The 18,317-nt window shown below is 47.1% G+C and overlaps 1 protein-coding gene across 1 annotated transcript in view; it reads left to right on the forward strand.

Moving 5' to 3' along the window:
* Positions 1-1,954: 1,954 nt before the first annotated feature.
* SDCBP2 (syndecan binding protein 2) overlaps positions 1,955-18,317 on the forward strand; it is a 29,993-nt gene continuing 13,630 nt past the window's right edge. The window contains exons 1-5 of the mRNA XM_026721270.2: positions 1,955-2,085; positions 7,036-7,225; positions 11,243-11,333; positions 12,113-12,222; positions 13,173-13,334. Coding sequence (XP_026577055.1) covers positions 7,172-7,225; positions 11,243-11,333; positions 12,113-12,222; positions 13,173-13,334 — 417 coding nt within the window. The 5' untranslated portion in view covers positions 1,955-2,085; positions 7,036-7,171. The remainder of the gene's footprint in view (positions 2,086-7,035; positions 7,226-11,242; positions 11,334-12,112; positions 12,223-13,172; positions 13,335-18,317) is intronic.

Here is an 18,317-nt window from a genome sequence, read left to right on the forward strand (position 1 = left end):
AAACGCAGAAGCGGTGACTCCAAACATGGCGGTGGTGCTCCAAATGGCTGCGGGAACTCCAAACACGGAAGTGGCAGCTCCAAATATGGTGGCGGAATGGGCAGAAGGGAAAGCAACAGCGGCAGGTGCCAAAGGTCTTGGGTCTGCAGCGAAGGTGTTTGGTGGGAGTAGGGAGCTCTCTGCGCTTCGCCATGATCACCCGTTAGGAGCGGCTGGTGGCGAGGCTGCCTGCCAGGCGCTCTAGATGAGGATGCAAGGGGGGGGAATTAAGTCACCCCCGAAAAGACGGCCTAGCCATTTTTTCGGGGCTCAAAAAAAATAAAATAAGGCCCAGCCTTATTTTATGAGAAACACGGTAACATGTCACCCCTAGTCCTTCTCTTCATTAACTAAGGTAAAGATTCTTCCCCTCGTATATCCATGCTAGTCATTTTCGGCTCTAGGGGGCGCTGCTCATCTTCGTCACAAAGCCGAAGAAGAGCCAGCTCTGTCCGAAGACGTCTCCCTGGTCAGGTGGCCGGCAGGACTGAACACCTTCTGAAGGCACACAGAGTGCTGTTCCCTTCCCACCAAAGGTCGTCCTTATTTTTCCCCTTGCAATTTTACGTGCTTTCGAACTGCTCGGTTGGCAGTATCTGGGACCAGTAACGGGAGCTCACTCCATGACGCGGCACTGGGGATTCGAACTGCCGAACTGCCGACTTTTTTGGATCCACCAGCTCGGCGTCTTATAAACACGGATCATGATTTAACCGGCTGGCATGAAGATCCAGAAGGGCCACTACTTCAAGGCGTGGTAGGGTTGCATCAGCAAAGGAAAACTTAACCGGAGATTACTTTGAATACCAGCTGGTGATGTGGAGGCTCTGGAATCTAAGCCTGCCACCCGAATCCCGAAGCCAGCAATCGTGATTTGGGCAGCGGGTTCTTGGCGCCAGGCTATGGGGCTGTGCCCACAGGAAGGTTGGCAAGTCAGGTAGGCAGCCCCGTTGGGCTGGATTTGCAAAATCGGAATCAGAATTGAGCTGGAAGGGACTTTAGAGGTCTTCTAGTCCAGCCCCCTCCTCAAACAGGAGACCCTAAACCCTTTTAGATAAATGGCTGTCCAGTCTCTCCTTCAAAACCTCCAGGCACCCCCAACTTCTGGTGGCAAGCAGTTCCACTGGCTAATTGTCCTCACTGCAAGGAAGTTTCTCCTTCATTCCAGGTTGCTTCTACGCCTTGATTGAGTTTCCATCCATTGTTTCCTGGTTTGCTTTCAGGGGCTTTGGGGGAATAAGTTGACCCCCCTCTTCTTTGGGGCAGCCCCTCAAATCCTTGAACACTGCCAGACCCCTGCAACAGAAACAACTGGCGAGAGGCACCAAACATACAATCTCAAAATCTGGGGTAAGGGAAGGTTTGGATTTTCTTGAGGTACAGCCTCTTTGCAAGCCTTTGGATTTATAGCTGGAATTTTGCTGTTAGCTATTGGGTATATTATGCAGAGGCCCTGCAGAAATCTGGGTGCATCTGTGTAGAACAGGATTTCTCAACCTTGGTGACTTTAAGATGAGTGGGCTTCAATTCCCAGAATTCCCCAGCCAGCATGCTACCTGAGGAATTCTGGGAGTTGAAGTCCACCCATCTTAAAGTAGCCAAGTTTGAAGGAAAAAAAAAAGGGGGTTTAGAGCAAAACTCTTTGTTTGCTCCAAAGTCACCTGGGAAGGAATGCTGTTTGGCACCTGCCTATCATCTTCATCACCCAGCAGATCGGAAACCACGCAGGTGAGAGAGGACCAAACCCCAGCCACCTTCTTTCCCTGACGTCAGCCAGGTAGCCTCACCTGGTTCTTTTGCCACCTAGCTCAAGTTTCACTCCCAGTCAGCTGATTCTCCCTTCTCTCCCAGCCTCTCTCATCACCTGGCAGGAAGGCTGGGAGGACTACAGTAGCCAGGAACCGCATTCTCACCTGAGGAGTCTGACAGGTAAGGAACCTGCTTAACATCAGCGGGATCCAGCTCTTTGGGGAGGTTTTTCCCTTCTGTCTGCTCCTTCAAACTGCTTCCTCCAACGGGATTTGTAAGTGCAATCTACCTGTGCAGGTAAATGGTATGGAAAGTGGAAGGTATTGAATATTTGAGGAACCAAAGGAATATTAAGTATTGTATTTCGGTGCTATGTTATCAGTATAGCTTTTGTCTTTTTAATATTGTAAACTGGGTAAGATGGTGACCAATAGTGGATAGATCGATGGATAGATCGATGGATAGAGAGATGGATGGATAGAGAGATGGATGGATAGAGAGATGGATAGAGAGATGGATAGAGAGATGGATGGATAGATAGACACTGATAGATAGACGGTTGGATAGGTAGATGGATGGATAGACAGACAGATGGATAGACAGATGGATAGACAGATTGATACACAGATAGATGGATGGATACACAGATGGATAGATAGATACCAATGGATAGACAGATGGATAGATGGATGGATGGATAGACAGATGGATAAATAAATAGATAGATACTGATAGATAGACAGATGGATGTTTTTATATATAGATATGTTTATTTTATTTATTTATTTATCTGTTGTCAGTCGTTTACAAGATATAGGTATAAGAATAAATATAGTTTTGAATACGTGAGACAGATACTTATAAGAAAAATAAAAAAACAATAGGACAAGGATGGTAGGCACGTTGGTGCGCTTATGCACGCCCCCTACAGACCTCTTAGGAAAGGGGTGAGGTCAATAGAAGACAGTCCAAGGTTAAAGTTTTTGGGGTTTGGGGAAGAAACCATAGAGTCAGGTAGAGTATTCCAGACATTGACCCTTTGGTTGCTGAAGTCGTCTTTCCTGCAATCAAGTTTGGTGATGCAAGTGCTCCACCTCTCGGCCACCAGAGCTGGCTCGTTGATCTAAAATCCATAGTTTTTGCAGTTTTGTTTAAAAATTCCAGCTTATTTTTTTCCCAGTCATGCAATATGGAAACTAGAAAGAGAGAGAGAGAGATCCAGTTTTATTTGCCAGCCTCTTTAAGTGACTAATATTTTCCTTTGAGCAAGAAATAATGGGTGGAAACTCGTCAAGGAGAGAAGCAACCTGGAATTGAGGAGAAACTTCTTAACAGTGAGGACAATTTACAAGTGGAACTGCTTGCCACCAGAAGTTATGGGTGCTCGATCCCTGGAGGGTTTTAAGAAAAAAATTAGACAAACATTTGTCTGGAATTGTCATGCCCCTGTTGGAATCTGATTCCGAGGAGGCGATTGAGCACCTGACAGGGAGTGGGAGTGGGGCTCTGGGGGCTGTGGAGGAAACTGGGGAAGGGCACAGGCTGGCTGGGCATTCAGAGGAAGAACCAGGGCCACCCGCTCTTCATCCCAGGGCATGCAGGGAGGAACGGAGAAGGGAGCAATGTGAGTGGCATGGCTTACGGGGGAGGAAAAGGCCCTGATTCCCTTCATTAGTTGCAGCTGGGAAAACAAGATTTTAAAAGGGCGTTTGCACACAGCAAGGTTGCTGGAAGCAAAGTGTGCATTATTTTTGTTTGTCAAGTCTTATCTGGATTCTGGCATCCTCCCAACTTGTGTGTTTTGGAGTTCTGCAATTCCTCCTCCTGCCCTCTCTCATTAATTGCTGCAGCTGTGGTTTGTGTTGGTTTTTACTTATAATTTATATGTACTTTGGGTTCAGACTGAATTTCTTCCCTTTAAAAACTGGTCTTGGGAGAGTTTTTTCTCCAGCCGATGATAACTGGACATTGGAGGCCAGGTTGGAGGTATTAAAGGGACTTTACCTGCTTTTGTGTCACATCCCTTTGGGACATCACAGGAATGGTATAGGGTCTCCCTCTGGAGTAGAAAGTCCAGAAATATTTCACAAGAAGAGTTCTCCACTCCTCTACTCATTGCAGAATACCTGATGCCACCAGACTTGAAATTTTAGACCTAGAAAACCTTGAATTACGCCGTCTTCGGTCCGATCTAAGTATAGTATATAAAATCATACAACGCAATGTCCTACCTGTCAATGAATACTTCAGCTTCAACCATAACAACATAAGAGCAAACAATAGATACAAACTCAAGGTAAACCGCACCAAACTCGATTGCAGGAAATACGACTTCAGCAACCGAGCGGTCAATGTCTGGAATACTCTACCTGACTCTGTGGTTTCTTCCCCAAACCCTCAAAACTTTAACCTTAGACCAGGGGTCCCCAACCACCAGTCCCCAGACCGGTACCGGTCCATGGATCATTTTTTACCGAGATGCAAAGCTTGGGTGCCGCCATCTTGTTTCGACGGCGCTTCTGGGTTTTCGGTTGCTTCCAGGTTTTCGGTTGGAAAGCGGAGTTTGAGTGCTCGCGCCTTAGTTTCGTCGAACAGGGGGGGACGGCTTCGAACAAAGAGCCGTCCCGATGGCGGTGGAGTCTCGCGTTACTCAGGTACCGGTCCGTGGAAGAATAAATAATCGTGAAACCGGTCCCTGGTTCGAAAAAGGTTGGGAGCCACTGCCTTAGACTGTCTCCTATTGACCTCACCCCTTTCCTAAGAGGTCTGTAGGGGGCCTGCATAAGCGCACCAACGTGCCTACCGTCCCTGTCCTATTGTTTCTTTTTATTTTTCTTAGATGTACCCGTTTCGTGTATTCATAACGATGTTTATTCTTACACCTATTCTCTTGTAAAACGATTGACAAATCAAATCAAATAAATAAAATAAATAGAAGACCTCCAAGGTCACTTCCAGCTCTTTTCTGATTCTTCCTTCTGGTTTTGTAAAAATCTGGAGAATGCACAAGATTGGGATTCCCTGGGGAATTTTAACACTCAAAACCCAACTAGAATGCTTTCTCCAAAAGCCCCTGAAGGTAGGACAAGAAGCAACGGACGACGGTGGAAAGTTACCCAAGAGAGATCCAACCTAGAATTAAGGAGATAGACAATCTCCTGGCAATTAGAACAGATTTAACCAGTGGAACAACTTGCCTCCAGAGGTTGCGGCTGCCGCATCACTAGAGGCTTTCAAGGAGAGATTGGAAGCCCGTTTGAAACGGCACATGGTCTCCCACCTGGGCAGGGGTGGGGGTTGGGCTAGAAGACCTCCAGGATTCCTTCCAACTCCGTTATTCTGTGTTGTGGCAACCAAGTGACCAGTTTCATCTCTCCGTCTCTTTAAGACCTAAGATTAATCGGATTAATCAAGCACATTTTGTTAGAATCACCAAGTCACTTGAGACCTTCCAGAAGAGGCTGGGCTGCCATTTGTCAGAAATGGCGTAGGGTCTCCCGCTTGGGCGGAGGGTTGGACTAGATGACCTAGAAGGTCCCTTCCGACTCTGATGATCTGCTATCTGTTAAATCTTCAGTGAGATTAAATGAAAGCGAGTGCAGCGGTCCTTGACTTGCGACCACAACTGTCATGCCCCCGTTGGGGACTGACTCCGAGGGAGAGGAGGAACAGCCAACAGGGATTGGAAGTGCGGCTCCGGAGGTGGTGGAGGAGGCTGGGGAAGGGCAGAGGCCGGCTGGGAAGTTAGAGGAGGACCCAGGCCCATCCCCTCTCCATCCTAGGGCACTCAGGGAGGAGAGGATCAGGGTAAAACGTGGACTACTCGGGAGGAGAGGGCCATGATCCTCTTCATGGGGTGCAGGTGTGAGATCTGCATAAGAGTCTGGACCTGCGTGCCAACAGATGCCGGAGACAAATTAGGGTTTTATCCCTAAAGAAGATTTATCTTGGTTGGCGTTCTTCCAGCCGACTGTCCCTGGTTATCTTTGTGAAGTTGGCCATTGTCTATCCTGGTCTGTTGTGGAACTTTATTCAACGTGGTTTGTTTTTGATTTTTGCTTCGTTATCGGCTCTTTGAATTTGAACTGTGTTTCTTTCCTTTGGAATGTTCTTTTAAAAATAGTTTACTCCTCCACTGTGAACAATGAAACAGTAAAGCCAAGTTGAAGGCATTGAAGGACTTTAAGTTACATTTTGATTTTTGTTATATTTCGGATCTACTCTGGGGTCATCACAACTGAGCCCCAAATGTCCGTTGCAAAGCGAAACAGTTAAGGGTATTGTGGCCTTTCTTGCTGCAGTTGTTAAGTAAATCTGGTTTTCCCCATTCGCTTTGTTTGTCAGAAGGTCGCTAAAAGCGGCAGGGGTGGGATTTAAACTTTTTAACAACCGGTTCTGTGGGCATGGCTAGGTGGGCATGGCCATGTGACTGGGTGGGCATGGCTTTTTTGCAGCCGCCCACCATATGTTTTTTGCTTCCTGGGCCTCAGGGAAGCCTCCTGGGGGTGCGTTTTTGCTCCCAGAAGGGAAGATGGAGATGTTGCAACGGTCGTAAGTGTGAACAGTGATTCCCTGGTGTCCACGAAGGCGAAAAACGGAGCCGGGAGTGGCGCGCAAGGAAGCCTCTTGTGGAAGCAGTAAGACAGCAAGGGGGAATCCGGCGCAGCTGATCCTTGGAACAGCTGATCATCGGGAAGGGAAAAAAAGGGACTGACTGGACATGGGAGGACGCAGTCAGCGATGTCGCTTGTGCACGATAAGGACTGACTGGGCGGGGAGGGGCGTGGCCAGCCCGGGGCATGATTTGCCGGTTCTCCAAACTGTGCAGAATCATAACAACCGGTTCTATAGAACCGGTCTGAACCGGTAGATTCCCTGCAACCCCAGGACACTGCAACTGTTATAAATATGAACCGGTTGGCTGAGTGTCTGAATTTTCACGTCACCTTGGAGATGTTGCAACGGTTGTCAGTGTGAACAGTGATCCCGAGCCCCCTTTTGTCAGCCCCGTTGTAACTTTGATCGGTTCCCTGAACTAACGGTCGTAAGTCGAGCGTTGCCTGTAATTTGCAAGGTGCAGAAATCTTAGCCAGAAAGGATTGTTATTTTAAAAAGAGCAAAATTAGAATTTGTAAATAAAAAAAAATAACGGGCGGCATTTAAAAATGTTGGCTGGGGAATGTTTAACTTGTTTATTGCAAATTGGATTTAATCAAACCTCGTTAATTTGGTTGTTTTTAATTAAAGGGTTGTCCTTCAAGAAAACAGTTGTAGCTGAACACCAAGGACATCTTCTCTGGAAAGAAGCTGGATGATTTAGGACCATTCAGCCTTGACTGTGTCCCGTGCGCCATTCCAGTTGTCTCTCTTTAGAGACTCCACTATGTCAACCTTGTACCCATCACTGGAAGATATGGAGGTTTATCACATGTTGACGGTGCGAACTGCTTTCTTCTCATCTCTGCGGAAGCCACCACTTGGAGTAGGGCAATGGAAGGGACAAAGTGATAGACGGATTCCATTTTGGGTCTTAAGAGGTGCCGACCACAGGTAGTCCTCGACTTATGACCACAATTGGGATCAGAATTTCTGTTTCGAAGCTAGGTGGTTGTTAAGTCAGTCACACCCAATTTTTTTCTTTTGCCACAGTTATTGAGCGAATCCCTGCCATTAAATGAACCAGGTAGTCATTAGGTGGAAATCTGGCTTTTTGCAGTGATTTGGCTTGTCGGAAGTCAGCTGGGACGGTCACAAGTGGGGATCGCATGATTGGAGGTCACTGCAACTGCTCTGAGTGTAGGGTGGTTTCTAAGCCCTTGAAGTTTGATCACATGACTGTGGGAATGCAGCAGTGGTCATAAGTGTGAGGATCGGTCATAAGTCATTTTTTCCAGTGCCGTTGCAACTTGGAATGGTGACTAAAGGAAATGCTTGTTCATCAGGGATTACTTGTATTACTCAACTAGAGCAAAAATGTTTAATTAAATTATAATTAATGTTCTAACCACTTTCAACAGACGGAGGTAGTTCTGGACTTACAACAGTTCGTTTACACAATTACGATGCTGGAAAAAAGTGACTGAGGACCGTTTTCACACTTACGAACGTTGCAGCATCTTCAGGGTCACATGATAAAAAAAATTCAGACCCTTGGCAACCAACTCATGCTTACGACGGTCACAATACCCCGGTTTCGTGTGATCCTTTTTTTGCAACGTTCAAACGAGCAAAGTCAACGGGGGAAGCCAGATTTCACAGAACGACTGCGTGATTAACTCAACAACTGCAGTGATTCTCTTAACGACTGTGGCAAGGTCATAAAATGGGCGGGGGGGGGAGAACTCACTTAGCCACAAAAATTGGAGGCTTAAATTGCGGCCGTAAGTGGAGGAATGCCTCTAGCAAAAAGAACGAATGGTGCTTCCACGTTCAGCAAAAAGAGCTGAAAAATCGGAGTTTCAAAAAAGAGGTCGAAAGGCCCTTTGAATATCTTCCCTTTCTCCATCGGATCCATCCATTCTTCCTCCGCCTTCGGACTCCAAATCGGGGACTTCATTTCCATAATTCCCAAGCTCTAAGGAACTCCTTGGGCTGGAGACTATCGGAGTTTCAATCCAAAAGCAGGGATGGAATTCAGCCGGTTCGGACCGGTTTGAGCGATCCGGTTGTTAAATTTACATCTGGTTCACCGAACCAGGAGTTGAACCGACTAACTAGCACCTCTTGGTCCTCCCCTCCCCTTTCAGGAGTCTCCACATGGCCTGTTTTGGATGCAGGTAAGGGCAGGGCACGCACGGAGGCTCTGGGTGGGGAAAAACAGGCCGATCCAGAAGTTCTGGAAGTCCAGAAATGGGCCTGTTTCTAGTTTCCGGAGAGCCTCCGGAGACCGGGGAGGCTGTTTTTGCTTTCCCAGAGTCCTGAGGGAAGCCTCCGGACTCTGGGAAAGGTGAAGAATGGCCCTCCTCGTAGGCCACGCCCACCAAGCAACCAGGCAACGAACTGGTTGTTGAGATGTTTGAATCCCACCCCTGGTCCAAAGTATTTGAAGAGGCTCCTGTAGGTTTCCTAGGTGGAAAACCCAGGTGAAAGATGGCCTTCTCCTACCAATCCATTGGGAGTGGGAAGTCTTCCCACCTTGGCCAAGAAGAATGCAATGAAATAATTCTAGTTACTTTTCTTGTTCTCCAACTTCCATCATCCGATGTGCTCTCGACGGGCTAGATTTCAACACCCGGAAACCGGATGGTTGAGATCTTGCCATCAAGTTGGACAGTCTTTCCTAACATTTAATCAAAGGAAAAACTTCCCTCCACAAGTTGTGGGTGCGCCATCAGGGGAGATTTTCAAGACGATAACCCGTTGTCCGGAATGTGGGTTGAGCAGCAGGTTGGACTAGAAGACCTTTGAGGTGCCTTCCAGTCCTACGATTCTACCCATCTTAAGGCATGCTGGCTGGGGAAATTCTGGGAGGTGAAGCCAGAGAGAGATCCAACCTGGGATTAAGGAGAAACTTCGTAACAGTGAGAACAATTAGAATAGAATAACAAGAGTTGAAAGGGAGCTCGGAGGTCCTCTAGTCCAACCCCCCTCCTTAGGCAGGAAATCCTATACCAGGGGTCTCCAGCCTTGGCAACTTTAAGACTTGTGGACTTCAACTCCCAGAATTCCTCAGCCAGCTGGAGAATTCTGGGAGTTGAAGTCCACAAATCTGAAAGTTGCCAAGTTTGGAGACCTCTGCCCTATACCATTTCAGTTTGCCTTTAGCAATTGCTGGGCACTCCATCACTGGAGGTTTTCAAGAAGAGATTGGACAGGCATTTGGTTGACATGGTACAGGATCTCCTGCCGGAGCAGTGGGTTAGACTAGAAGACCTCCAAGGTGCCTTCCAACTCTTGTTATTCTGTATTGGTTCATGAGTTCAGAGAAGAGCAACAAAGACGATTAGGAGACCGAAGGCTAAAACATACGAAGAATTGTTGCAGGAATTGGGCATGTCTAGTTTAACGCAAAGAAGGGGTGACATGATCAGCAGTCTTCCAATATTTGAGGGGCTGCCCCCCTAAAGAAGGGGATAAACCTATTCTCCAAACCTGAAGGCAAGATAAGAAGCAACGGATGGAAACTGATCGAGAAGCAACCTAGCAATAAGGAGAAATTTCCTGACGGTGAGAATAGTCAGTGATACTGGTTGCCACCAGAAGTTGTGGTGGTCCATCACTGGAGGTTTTTAAGGAGAGATTGGACAACCATTTGCCTGACATGGAATAGGATCTCCCACTTGAACAGGGGTTGGACTAGAAGCCCTCCAAGGACCCTTCTGTTTTTCTGTTATACCCCACACACTTTAACCTTGGGTGCAAGATGAAGAACTTCAAGGAATATTTATTGAAGCCAACTGGGAAACCAGTACTCAGTTAATGCGTCTTCTGCTTTGTGAGGTACTTCCAGGAGCTCCATCCATTTTCTTAGGACTCAACCTGGTTCTTCTATGGCCTTCAGACAATTTCACCTTCAGATCCTGGATCCCCTTGGTTTCCTCTCTTCCTGGTTCAAAGGTGTCTAACTTTGAGCATCAAACCCCAACTCTGGTCTGTCTGGAGTGTTATTTCATGATTTAGATACACTCTTCTACAATAACATGGGGCCTTTGTGGCTGATTTTGTGTTATTTTCTGTTCTATTTCTGCTGCAGAAGTAAGCAGAATTCACGGGCGGAAGTTGTACCTTTTCAAATTTCATTTTAATATTAGGGGTAAAAAAACAACAACAACTTTTGGCCTATAAGAACTGTCCACGGTGCAATGATCTCTTTGTAGAGTAGTGTTAGGGATATACCCTAGCAGAATGTGCAGTCAGGCAGTCAGGCAAATGTGAGAGAAAGCGTTTTTTAGTTTACACACTCGGTAAAACTGGATACACTGTCTTAGTTGAATAGTTTATTCCATTAAGAGTTTAGCAGGGTCAAACAGTCCAAATATCATTCACTAGTGTTCAGTCCGGAGATTGTTCAATTGCAAAAATCCAGTGTCAAAAACAAACAAACAGTTAACTCACAATGTCAATCCATAAATCAGTCTAGTAAATATCTTCTCACAGTAGATTAGATATGCAGCATTCAAATCTCTTTCCTCCTTCGATGTCAACAACAGGGAACACGCAGAGCAATCGACCATCAATCCAGTAGCAATCCAGGTTCTCTAGCTCCCTCTTACGGCAGTTTCTCAACCGCCCCCAAATTATATCATTTAGAGTTTTAAAGTGAAAAAACACATTTAAACTTTGCTATCAAAACTTGGCAGTTTTTAAGAGGGGTGGACCTCAACTCCCAGAAGGTCTTTCATGGTGATGACCAACAAGGAATGTCCTTTAGAGACGAAACTAAGAGATCGGCATTGCCTTCTCCTTCAAGTTAAGGAGCGATGTCTCTCATGCCTTCTCGTTTTTGTCATTATAGGCCCAGGACAACAATACCGTCGGTCCCCAGCCCAGGGCCCCAGCTCCAGCCCCTACTGCGAGAGAGATGCCGGAACCTCCCAAAGCCGATGGTAAGGTATTTCAGACATCATCCCATCTTTTGGGGGTCATCATCCAAACGAGCTCTTCCGTTGAGATCTGGCGGAAGAGTCCGACAGCGAGGAGGTTGCTAAATTCAAACAAAACATGGAAACGGAGCAGGGGTGGGATTCTACCGGTTCGCACCGGTTCTATAGAACCGGTTGTTACGATTCTGCGCAGTTCGGAGAGCCGGCAAATTGTGTCCCTGGCTGGCCTCTCCCCTCTCTGCCCTCCCTTCCCTTCCCCACCCAGTCAGTCCTTATCGCGCAGGCCCGACATCGCGGACTGCGTTTTCCACCACCCAGTCACTGATTTAGGTATTTCTTTTCTTTTTTTTCCTCCTGATGATCAGCTGTTCTGGGATCCCCTTCACTGTCTCACTGCTTTGCCCAGGAAGCTTCCCTGAGGCCCAGGAGGCCAAAAAATGAAACGCAGGGGGGGCGATGCCCCCCCAAAAAGCAAGAAAGAGGCTACACCCACCCAGTCACATGTCCACGCCCACCTAGCCACATGCCCAGAGAACCGGTAGTAAAAAAAATATTTGCATCCCACCCCTGAGATGGACCATGTTCAACCCTGCTGAGCTGATATGGACATTTGGCCCTTAAAAATAATTCGAGATGTCTCCTTCATTCGTGGACACCATCTCGAGGCGGGTTGGGCTGGTGGGATCTTGCAAGCTTCGCCTGAGCCAAGACCAAAATACGCCAGCCAGCCAATCCTTTGAACGAAGTGTTATTTCTTCCTTTTCTTTTCTTTTTTTCCCCAGCACCGCCAGTTTTGTACCCAAATCTTGCCGATCTCAATGATTACATGGGCCTCTCTCTTTCCAGCGATGAGATCCAGAGGAATTTAGGTCTCGTTCCGACAGGCGATTCTGTAAGCATTTTTGAACGCAGTCATGGAAGAGATTCCCTTGTGCCTTTTTTTCCTCGTAGATTCATGTTCACGCAGGAGATGTTAGTTTGCCACTAACCTATGAGAGGGATCTTAGAATAGAATAACAGAGTTGAAAGGGACCTTGGAGGTCATCTAGTCCAGTGGTTGCCAACCAGTGGGTTGGGGACTACTGGTGGTCCACGAGAAAATTTTGGTGATCCATAAAGAAATGTCACCCCCCAAAGCAATTAATCCAGGCTGTGCAGGAACAGAAGGCTGTGCCGCCCACACGGCCTGCCCACCCGTTGGCCCCCCCACCCTTTGGCCGAGCGCAAACCTTACCTGGAGTAGAGCTACATAACCTGGAACTAGAAGGCAAGACCAACGGCAGGGGAGGGAAATCCACCCTGGGGTGGCTTGCTGACATTGGTAGGAAAGTCGGTCCCGTATTCCAGAGCTGCAGGAGTCACTGGACTGGCCCTTTGGTCATCCCGGAGCAGCGTCCTCCAGTCCGTGGTCAGCCGGTGTACCCGGATGGAGGTCCTGTGACTATGGCATCTCTGGAATATGGAACCAACTTTCCCACCAACGTCAGTCAAAATTCATATTAGTGGTCTGCGGGATTTGAAATTATGAGTTTGGTGGTCCTGAGGTCCAAAAGGTTGGTGACCCCCATTCTAGTCCCACCCAGTGCTGTCCAGTCTCTTCTTAGAAACCTCCAGGGATGGAAGTGACCACGATTTCTGAAGATTTCTTCTTTTCATGAAACGAGACATACCCAATTCCTGCAAAACCCTTCTTCATATGTTTTGAGCCTCCAATCTCCTCATGGGTTGATGGAGTCAACCCTAAAAGTTGAAGTGGAACTTGGACCTTCGCAAACCTTCTGGATTTGAGGAGAATCATTTCTTTCTTTCCGCATGGCTTCTTCAACTTGGCTTCCTTGGCAGGCCGCGAGTCCACCTTCCTCAGCCCCGGGTCTGTTGGTGGCCCCTGTGACCGGAAGTGACGCAGGGCTGCGCCGAGCAGAGATCAAACCGGGTTTGCGCGAGATCCACCTGTGCAAGGACGAACGTGGGAAAACCGGACTGAAGCTGAGGACCATTGATAAGGTCAGTTCGGGTTGTTCAATAGAACTAGATGAACGGCAGAAACTGCGGGATAGAAACTGTAAACTAACAACGTCAACAGCATTTCAGAAAAAATCTATACCAAATGTTTTATAGATGGCATTTTTTACCACCAGCGAGACTAGCAAAGATGTTTGAAAATATATCAGCTAAATGTTGGAAGTGTAATCAGGTACCAGGTTCATATTATCATATGTGGTGGACATGCCCAAAGGCAAAAAAAAATATTGAACTAACCTACATGTCAACTAAAAAATACTTCTTTGGTCTTTTTAGTTGCCAGCAGAAAGGGAGTGCGGGAAGACAGTGCATTCCTTAAATGCCTCAGATAATCGCCTTGGCAGCCGAAGCTGTTGGCACGCAAGATTATTACTGGAGAGCATGATTGATGACTCTTGGCTATGGATGTGTCCCATTGGAGAATAGACATCCAGGGGGTGAGGGGAAGACCAGGGTCAAGGGGGAAATGAATGATGTGTCTTAGAGTCAGCTGCACCCGGCTAACACTGACTTTTTGTGTATATTTTTAAAAAGTACCAATAAAACAATACATTTTTTAAAAAGATAAGGTCAGTTTTGGAAAGGGAAAGGGCAGCCCAAGACCTGGGGAAATTTACAATTTCTGAACCATCCTGGGACCACCACCATTTTCCCATCTGGTCTTCCTAGGTGGATCGGGATGTAGGGTTGAAATAATAGGACTGATAAGAATTAGCTGGTTTAATGTGCTCCAAGTTGGTTTTATCTCCTTTGAGAGCTGGCTAAACCCAGCAATAAAATGCTTCATCCTTTTGAGAGGCGTTTGAAGAGTAGGGGATTATTGAATGGTGACCTACTGAGTTAATCCGGTGGCAATGTTGGCATCGAATCAATGCTTGAGTCAAAAGTTTAAGTTTCCTGGCTAAATCCAAGAGGAATAGCTTCTGGAACGTTCTTAGGCCTGTCAATCTGCTTAGGCACAAGGACAGAGAAAGAGGGACCCACCACGAATCTCTGCAAATCGTCTTGTCTTTATTTAGCTTCAGTTATCTGCGCAACCGCCCAAGTGTCAGGATTCCGACAATCACCCCATTTAAATCACGAGTCTCAAGCCAAACTTCCAAAACTTCAAAAGGGTTTATTGGGAGTTCACATGCCGGCACTGCCTGGGGGTAGCCGACTCTGAGACACATCATTCATCGTCACCCTTGACCCCAGTTTTCTCCCACCCCCTGGGTGTATCCTAATTCCTATTCTCCAACGGGACACCTCCATAGCCAAGAGGCATCAATCATGCTCTCCAGTTAGAATTTTGCATGGCAGAAACTTCGGTCATCTAGTTACTATCTTTGAAAACATTTATAGAATGCAGTTTCAGTTTCCAAGCTGCCTCATTGCTCCCCCCTCCCTTTCGGTTGTCAACTCTAAAAAGACCATAGAAATATCTTACGAGTTGACACCAAGTTTCCAGGTGCCCAATAAGAACTTGAGAAGAGATATTTAAAAACAATCCCGTCAAATGCTGGGAATGTAATCAAACACTAGGCACATACTGTCATATGTGGTGGACGTGTGCGAAAGTAAAGAACTATTGGATAAAAATACATACAGAGTTAGGAAAAAAAAGTTAAAATTGCACATAGTGCATAAGCCAGAAATATTTTTGTGAGGAATAGTACCAGAAAAAATATAATAAAGGGAATTCGTATTTAATATTGCATGTTTTGACGGCTGCAAGAATTGAATTTGCACAATTTTGGAAAAATGAAGTAACACTGAAAGAAGAAGATGTAATAAAAAAAAATTAGATTGTGCAGAGATGGATAGACTGGCAGATAAAAGAGATGGATTAAAGATAAAAGAGAAGGAAGATTCAGAATATTTTCAAACATGGGATTTGTTTTATAAATGGTTGGATAATAGAAGTGGAGATTAGGAGGCAGGAAAACCTTATTATGTAAGCCGTTGACTCAAAGTTTACACTGTTAATTGAAACATGTATAAATAAACTATATATAAAAAAAATAACTCGAGAAGAGCTCTGTTGCATCCAGCAGGGACTGGTCAGAAGTCAAGTCTGGCTTGAAGCCCCACAAATCAATCAATCTTGTAGGCACCCTACCATCTTCTAATTAGCCACCATCTGGTCATCAAAGGCAGTTGGACAAATTAAAGGAAGACAGCTCTATTTTTGAAGATTGGGACAGTGTGTCTCCTGACACCAGCTGTGGGCAAGGACGCTGACGTCCCCTCCCAGTTTGACTCTGTAGAGCAGGGGGGAGTCTCCAAACTTGGCAAATTTAAGACTTGTGGACTTCAGCTCCCAGAATTCCCCAGACAGCATGGCTGGCTGAGGAATTCTGGAAGTTGAAGTACACAAGTCCTAAAGCTGCTAAGTTTGGAGACCCCACTCATGCTGTAGAGATTCTCCATGATCCAGGACATGGTTGTCCCAAAGGTGCTTATTCTGGAGGCAACTGGACTTTTCTTGTTTTTTTCTCTGAAGATGTCGCACTTCTCATCCAAGAAGCTTCTTCAGCTCTGACTTCCCTTCCCCATTATCCTGTCAAAGCTGAAGAAGCTTCTTGGATGAGAAGCGAAACATCTTCAAAGAAAAAAACAAAACAAGATAAAGTCCAGTTGCCCCTAGAATAAGCAATTTTGGGACTCCCAAGTTTGAGGTTCTCCAAGGTGGATGTCTTAGCTGAACCCCAGAGAAATAAAATGCTGGACTGGTGCTCCTCCACCTTGGAAGTGCTAAGATGGATGGACTTCAACTTCTGGGAGTTGGAATCCACCCATGTTGACTGAAGACTTCTGGGAGTTGGAGTCCACCCATGTTGACTGGAGAATTCTGGGAGTTGGAGTCCACCCATGTTGACTGGAGAATTCTGGGAGTTGGAGTCCACCCATGTTGACTGGAGAATTCTGGGAGTTGAAGTCCACCCATGCTGACTGGAGAATTCTGGGAGTTGGAGTCCACCCATGTTGACTGGAGAATTCTGGGAGTTGAAGTCCACCCATGCTGACTGGAGAATTCTGGGAGTTGGAGTCCACCCATTCTGACTGGAGAATTCTGGGAGTTGGAATCCACCCATGCTGACTGGAGAATTCTGGGAGTTGGAGTCCACCCATGTTGACTGAAGACTTCTGGGAGTTGGAGTCCACCCATGTTGACTTCAACTTCTGGGAGTTGGAGTCCACCCATGCTGACTGGAGAATTCTGGGAGTTGGAGTCCACCCATGTTGACTTCAACTCTGGGAGTTGGAGTCCACCCATGCTGACTGGAGAATTCTGGGAGTTGGAGTCCACCCATGCTGACTGGAGAATTCTGGGAGTTGGAGTCCACCCATGTTGACTGGAGAATTCTGGGAGCTGGAGTCCACCCATGTTGACTGGAGAATTCTGGGAGTTGGAGTCCACCCATGTTGACTGGAGAATTCTGGGAGTTGGAGTCCACCCATGTTGACTGGAGAATTCTGGGAGTTGGAGTCCACCCATGTTGACTGAAGACTTCTGGGAGTTGGAGTCCACCCATGTTGACTTCAACTTCTGGGAGTTGGAGTCCACCCATGCTGACTGGAGAATTCTGGGAGTTGGAGTCCACCCATGTTGACTTCAACTTCTGGGAGTTGGAGTCCACCCATGCTGACTGGAGAATTCTGGGAGTTGGAGTCCACCCATGTTGACTTCAACTTCTGGGAGTTGAGTCCACCCATGCTGACTGGAGAATTCTGGGAGTTGGAGTCCACCCATGCTGACTGGAGAATTCTGGGAGTTGGAGTCCACCCATGTTGACTGAAGACTTCTGGGAGCTGGAGTCCACCCATGTTGACTGGAGAATTCTGGGAGTTGGAGTCCACCCATGTTGACTGGAGAATTCTGGGAGTTGGAGTCCACCCATGTTGACTGGAGAATTCTGGGAGTTGGAGTCCACCCATGTTGACTGAAGACTTCTGGGAGTTGGAGTCCACCCATGTTGACTTCAACTTCTGGGAGTTGGAGTCCACCCATGCTGACTGGAGAATTCTGGGAGTTGGAGTCCACCCATGTTGACTGGAGAATTCTGGGAGTTGGAGTCCACCCATGTTGACTGGAGAATTCTGGGAGTTGGAGTCCACCCATGTTGACTGAAGACTTCTGGGAGTTGAGTCCACCCATGTTGACTTCAACTTCTGGGAGTTGGAGTCCACCCATGTTGACTGGAGAATTCTGGGAGTTGGAGTCCACCCATGTTGACTGGAGAATTCTGGGAGTTGAGTCCACCCATTCTGACTGGAGAATTCTGGGAGTTGAAGTCCACCCATGTTGACTGAGAATTCTGGGAGTTGGAGTCCACCCATGTTGACTGAAGACTTCTGGGAGTTGGAGTCCACCCATGTTGACTGAAGACTTCTGGGAGTTGAGTCCACCCATGTTGACTGGAGAATTCTGGGAGTTGGAGTCCACCCATGTTGACTGGAGAATTCTGGGAGTTGAAGTCCACCCATGCTGACTGGAGAATTCTGGGAGTTGGAGTCCACCCATTCTGACTGGAGAATTCTGGGAGTTGGAGTCCACCCATGTTGACTGGAGAATTCTGGGAGTTGGAGTCCACCCATGTTGACTGGAGAATTCTGGGAGTTGGAGTCCACCCATGTTGACTGGAGAATTCTGGGAGTTGGAGTCCACCCATGCTGACTGGAGAATTCTGGGAGTTGAAGTCCACCCATGCTGACTGGAGAATTCTGGGAGTTGGAGTCCACCCATGTTGACTGGAGAATTCTGGGAGTTGAAGTCCACCCATGCTGACTGGAGAATTCTGGGAGTTGGAGTCCACCCATTCTGACTGGAGAATTCTGGGAGTTGGAATCCACCCATGCTGACTGGAGAATTCTGGGAGTTGGAGTCCACCCATGTTGACTGAAGACTTCTGGGAGTTGAGTCCACCCATGTTGACTTCAACTTCTGGGAGTTGGAGTCCACCCATGCTGACTGGAGAATTC

The sequence above is a fragment of the Pseudonaja textilis genome, chromosome 3 (assembly GCF_049901715.1).
Source record: "Pseudonaja textilis isolate UNSWEBS1 chromosome 3, rPseTex1.2, whole genome shotgun sequence".
Classification (NCBI taxonomy): Eukaryota; Metazoa; Chordata; class Lepidosauria; order Squamata; family Elapidae; genus Pseudonaja; species Pseudonaja textilis.